Source organism: Cylas formicarius, unplaced genomic scaffold (assembly GCF_029955315.1).
Source record: "Cylas formicarius isolate icCylForm1 unplaced genomic scaffold, icCylForm1.1 PGA_scaffold_6__28_contigs__length_40554024, whole genome shotgun sequence".
Lineage (NCBI taxonomy): Eukaryota > Metazoa > Arthropoda > Insecta > Coleoptera > Brentidae > Cylas > Cylas formicarius.
In genome coordinates, this window is record NW_026844347.1 from 9,684,850 (window position 1) to 9,690,849 (window position 6,000).

The 6,000-nt window shown below is 37.6% G+C and overlaps 1 protein-coding gene across 1 annotated transcript; it reads left to right on the forward strand.

The window, feature by feature from the left end:
- The first annotated feature begins 414 nt into the window (after positions 1–414).
- On the forward strand, positions 415–6,000 carry LOC132702861 (uncharacterized). Its single transcript, XM_060671699.1, has 7 exons — positions 415–582; positions 632–831; positions 1,040–1,234; positions 1,299–1,541; positions 1,745–5,532; positions 5,586–5,663; positions 5,721–6,000. The coding sequence occupies exons 1-7, from the start codon at positions 563–565 to the stop codon at positions 5,772–5,774; spliced, it is 4,578 nt and encodes a 1,525-aa protein (XP_060527682.1). The 5' UTR covers positions 415–562; the 3' UTR covers positions 5,775–6,000.

Here is a 6,000-nt window from a genome sequence, read left to right on the forward strand (position 1 = left end):
TCTATTGGGTTTGTTACTAAGATCGTTCGGCCATTTAACATAACTTCATTCTTTCAAACAAAATTCATATAGTAAGACTTCTTCCACGTTCCTTCTTGTGATTATTAGAATTGCATTAAAACAATTTGAACTTATTATTATTATTACTTGAACTATAGCTAAGTTATGCCCTTTAAATATATATATTGAAAGTATCTGCAGCGTGTAATGTAATGTATTAAAACCTTTTTTTTTTGTACGATCGCCACAGATTTTCTTATTATTTTTACTTATTCTTTGTGGGCCGTGTTTAGAAATATCTAAAAATCTGATGATGCGCGCTGTTACTAGTTTTTGCTGAACAATCGAACATACTAATCTAGTGATCTATGATCTTATTTGTATAGATAACTTTTATGTTAATTTATATATACTATTCTATAGTTTATTTGCATTCCACATTTTATTAAAAGTTGGAATAATTGTGGATACGGTTTGAAAATTTGTATGGCATGTTCAATATTTTATTGAAAATAGCTTACGTAAATATGTTGAATTTTGTCCAGCTAATTTATCGATAGGTATGCCGAAAGAAAAAGAAAGGTTAGTATTTTTAAATTTTATTAGACAAAATTTAATTTTCTGTTCGTAGCAAAATTAAATGGGAAAAAAATCGAAGACATCGTTTAAATGAAGCTTTCAATAATCTAAATAAAGTTCTGCCTTGTTTTGATCCTTCAGTAAAACTTTCTAAAATTGTTATTATTGAAAATGCCATATCCACTATAAAGGATTTGGATGAAAAGGTGAAGAAAATTTTATCGTCCGAAAGTGAAAAAGATGACACCAAAGGTAGAACTTATTTAATATGTAAATACTATATAAGTTATGTATGGATCAGCAATTAATTACTAAGCACTGCAACATGTTTTCAGTTATAGAGGGATATAGATTTGGAGTAGGGTAGTCTGTTGTTATTTGCAAAAGTAAAAGGTTTAACACTGTTTTGTTCATCTGTTTGTTGTATTTGACTTCTAACAGTAACAGTCCAATATTTTAGTTGAAATTATTACAAAATTTGAATCAAGAATTAAAAAACTTCATTTAAGAAATGGATTTTTGAGTAAAGTTATTAATGATGCTGGAATCAAAATTCCCGCTGGATATGGCACCATCAAGAAGCGGTTGCCAAAGTTGTCAAACAAAATCACACCGCAACAAGCAAAATTTTTGCAGGAAAAAGCAGATATTGAAAGTAAGGATACATTTTCGTTGTTGTTTTGTATGTATTCTTAATTTATGTTCTCAAATTTGTTTAGAAGAAAATGTTGCTATACGCAATAGAGCACCTCCTAGGAAGAAAAAGGCAAAAATCAATGACACTTCACCTCTCAGGAAAACATTAGTGGATAGCTTGAAGAATAAGACAGTTATTTATAAAAGCAGGCGCAAATTTAACCAAGTTCCTAATCAAAAATGTGTAATTATTCTCTCTCAGCCTGGACCTGTAAATAATCAGTGTTATATTATAGCAGGAAACTCAAAGAAAAAAACACCAACAGGTAATATATTAGATTAACTATTTTGTTGTATTATAGAGTATATCCAAATTAAAATTTGTAGATTTAATTTAATAACTAACAAAAACTGTTCTAAGGTTTTTGTTGTCAAGTTATTAGGGCATCTTGTATATATATGTAAAGAGCAACAAATTTTTTGTTTTTACCTAGAGTTTTATATAATGAAGTGTTTCCATATTTTTTAGTATTGACAAATTCCACACTGCTTCGAGCTCCGCTTGCCACTCCAAGTGTTAAGCCATCGATATTCCCAAATGCACCAGTCCAAGGCCTTGGTCCCGGAACACTGGTATTAGCAAATGGAACTGTTTTTCCCATTAACCAAAACCCCCAATCAATATCCACTCCGACTATAATTACCACTCCAATTCAAAATAATTCATCAGCAGTAATTATTGTGTCAAAATTTCCAACAACAAACACGAGCAACAAAGTCGTAGTGTCCCAGTCCCTTACTACGTGTCAAAATGTCATCTACAAAAATAATGTGGCTAGGAAAGATTCTTTACCAAAACTTAAACCAAAGTCATGGTTGACTCAGACAACCCAAGTGATAAAACTCCCCATACCGGCACTGACTTCAAGATATAATTCGGTGCAACATTTAAAAAATAGCGGTGTAGAAAAAAAAAAGTCTTTTAAAGGAACAACTGTTAAAGATAAAGTTAAATCTAGCGACAACCAAGAGTTAAAGAAAAGAAAATCTGATTTAGATACAAAAACTAATATAAAACGACCAAAAAATGATTCTCTTGAGGAGTCCACTAGCGAAGGTAGCGGTTTAGTAGAACCACCTTGTACCATATCTAGTATAGCACCCAGCAATCAAGTAATAGACCAGGAAAACATTGTTAAACCTGTGTTGGAAGCTGCAATTCTTTCGGATGTCGGTCGTGAGAGTAAACAAACAAATTTGAATTCTAAAATTGACTGCTCAAGTGAATTGTTGCCGACTTCTGAATCCGGAGTTTCAACAAGTCAAACGGAAGAAATCAGTGATCAAACAAAAGATAAATCAAATTTTGTAGATACTGTAACTGCTGTGCCTTCCTGCCAACAAGAGATCATTGAAAATGTCATGTCAGATATGTGTAATACTGAACACGCCGCGTTGCAAGAAACATCAAATGTTGTCACTGTTGAAGAAGAAAAACTTAATACAGACCTTCCAGTCATGGAGACGGTCGATATTGAAGCACCCACAACTCAAACTGCAACTGAAGGGATTAAAAATATTGATATTAATCTCGCACATTCGGATCTCTCCAATGATATTTTCGCTTCCTTGCAAGTACCGCCTGGTTGTCAGAATCCAGAGTCGACATCACCTACTGCGGCCTTTTTGTTGGCATTCCCGCTTGTTTCTACAGGAGCAAAAGTAACGGAAGTTATCGACGAAGAGAACCAGTGCGACAGTCAGTCAGAGACGCCTAATTTGCTTCAGATAGGCTCTTTGGATTCGTCCAAGCCTAAGCAAGGCAACGCCGAAAATCTTACGCCTAGCCTTTTAAATATAGATAATTTTTCGTTCTTCTCCAGCAAGGAAATTTGCGGCGGCTTTTACAATTCTTATAATTCCACGTCGACTAACTCCGTTGGTAATAGTAACGCTAACGCAATAAAAGACGTAATTTCTACACTGAATGATTGCGAAAATCACACTGTAGTCGCAGTTTCCTCACAAGCGAGCTTGGTTCGGGATAGAAAGCCTGATTCTTCCGCAGGAATGAAAGAACCTTTTGATAAGGTAAAAACTACTAAACAGGAACCCAAAATGAACGAGTTTAGTAACTTTGAAACAGCAAAATGCACTAATACGATTTCTGTGTCTAATTGCAACTCGAACGTAACTCACGAGTTTCCCCTAAATTATGATTCCGTAAAAGGTCAAACAGGTGGCAGTTTTCATGGTCGAGTTCAAGGTAATCCGCAATCGACGTCCGATTACGGCGACCCCCACAAATTATCCGCTCAATATAGATCTGAAAAGGACGCAAACGTATGCAATCAAAATCAAATAAATTTTCAACATGCGAGTATTAACAATCATTCTTTGAATTCCAATACCGACATCGATAATTTTTCCAACTTTAACAACTTATTGTTGCCGACGGCTTTAAGCAACTGTAAGACCAAGGACGGCCACATGCAAAACACCAAGCCAAAAGATTATTTGAACAAATCCTACGACTTCACCTCCAACTATAACAATCAAAAGAATGGGTGTTCTTACGCAAGCGTGGAGACTAACAAAAATAATAACGCGTTTTATAGCAACGCCAATAATTGCTCTTATAGTTATCCTTCCGATCTGAATTTTCCCAACAACTACTTTAAGAACGTCTCCGCTAACGAACCCAAAAGCGATTACGCATGTTACGACAACTGCTCGAACTACAGGAAGCCGGACATGCACGCGAGTAACAATTATTGTTCGAATATTCAACCGATCAAAAATGCCTACTCCAATAACCAGACGAAAGCAAAGCCCCAGCAAAGTAAGCCGATAAACTGGATGACCGGGGATAATTCGGCCAACTGTAAGTTTGATTATTTCGTGCCGCCATTTTCGAAGGAAAGTGATTTCGGGCACAACTTGTATTACAATTCGTTTGGTGGCACCTCTGCAGCGACCACTACGTACTTCGGTACTCCATCGATATATACGGCTACGGATCACAGCAGTAACGCGATTACCGACCTGAAGAAGAACATCGACCTGCCGCTGTCTCAGTTTAACTACAACCAAAAAACGGACGCCGACGAAAACCAATTCTCTTGGTCGCCTTCAAAGGTTCCACAATTTCTTGACCATTCTCACTCTTTCGTTTCGTCTTCTTTGCCTACGCTGGTCGGAGATTTGGCTTTGAACACTTCCCAATACCCTGAACCTAAAGTTACAAAAGACAGAAAAGAGAGCGTAACGAAAATGGTAAATTATGACAGCCAAATAAACCAGTCGAATTTTTTGTCCGTAAGCCAGCTAGTTGAACACTCTAAAGATCCGGCACCCGTCAAAACGGCGGCTAGGAGGAACAGCGGCAACGCCCGAACAAAGTCGACTACCCCGAAATGTAAAAGGGCCAAACAAGACGCGAAAGACGCGCAGATTTATCAGAAACCTAGCAAAAACAATCAAGTCAAAAACGCTGGCAGCTTTAATATAATCGATCCATACGACCAGAAACATCAAAGCAAGAGTATCGTCAAAAACGTCTCCAGCAGTTACTCTGCGGAGGCGCTGATAGGGCATCAAGCCCAGTCCAATCACAAAACGAGCGTATCCAATTTCTTGCCAGAGAACATAATCTCTTACATTCCGTCCATGGATTCCCAAGCGTCACAAGCGAGTTGTTACATCCAGCAGAATCAAAATTATCAAACGACGTCATTTCCTCATAATCTACCGCCTTCGTTCCAAAACAACAGCTTCACGACCAAGAGTTTCATCCCGAGCGTTTCGACGTTGACGACCACCTATTTGCCGACGACGGGCTTTCCGCATGACGGGAACGTTCAAGAATTCTATACGGACAGCTTCAACGTGTTTCAAAATAACGGGGCGTGCAAAGACAAGTCATACAAAGAGTGCGGGAAGCAAACGACGAAAGTGGATAAAATCTTGAACGCCGGAAATTGCAAAAAAGCGACGCGGAAAAAGAATCCAAACGATAATATCTTACCAGCGTTTGATATCCCGTTTCTGTCTATGCCGGGCAGCATTAATTCTCCCATTTTACCGGACGACTTCCATCACACTACCTTTTTACCTCCAACTCCATACCCTTGCAAAAATCCGCTGTATCCCAAACAGAATACGGACCTAAGTGGAGGCGCGTTGTTGCCGTCTTTTCCACCGGTGACAGGAACTAAATCTGGTCTGCAGCACCCGGACGTTTCACCGTCGGTCAATTCGGGGGGCACTTCTTTGACCAACTTCAATCTGAGCACGATTTTTCCAGAAATTACCAAGGTGGGTTCAGGTTACGCTTGCAACATTGCATTGGTATAGTTTTTACGTTTTAGGGACCGTTGCCTAATGTTTATCCAGACCATCGAGGTAAAGAACAGTCGAGAAACTTTGCAACTACATCGTCCAATCAAGTAAGTGTTTTCGGCTGCCATTATTTGCTGGAAGATTAACGTGTGTTAATTTTTCAGGTACCTTTCATTAGTAAATCGTCATTTTCTTTTAATTCTTATAGCACTTCTTGATTTTTGCTCTGGTTATACGCTCGACGTCAGTTGTATATTTTGTATTACTGTAAACGTATGTAAATAGTATTTATTTCAAGTACCTGAGTAAGACACCTGTTTTATTGAGTTATGTAAATAAAAACCTATTTGTAAGTTACTAAATTATTACACCTTTAATCTCAGTGAACTAAGATTAACGGTCGTGCTGCTCTAGATCTTTTTGTCCATTTTTTCCGATTACAAT

Coding starts and splice junctions, on each gene's coding strand:
- LOC132702861 (XM_060671699.1), top strand. CDS start 563: ATGCCGAAAGAAAAAGAAAG. Junction 583..631: donor ATGCCGAAAGAAAAAGAAAG/GTTAGTATTTTT, acceptor TTCTGTTCGTAG/CAAAATTAAATGGGAAAAAA. Junction 5,664..5,720: donor CAACTACATCGTCCAATCAA/GTAAGTGTTTTC, acceptor TTAATTTTTCAG/GTACCTTTCATTAGTAAATC.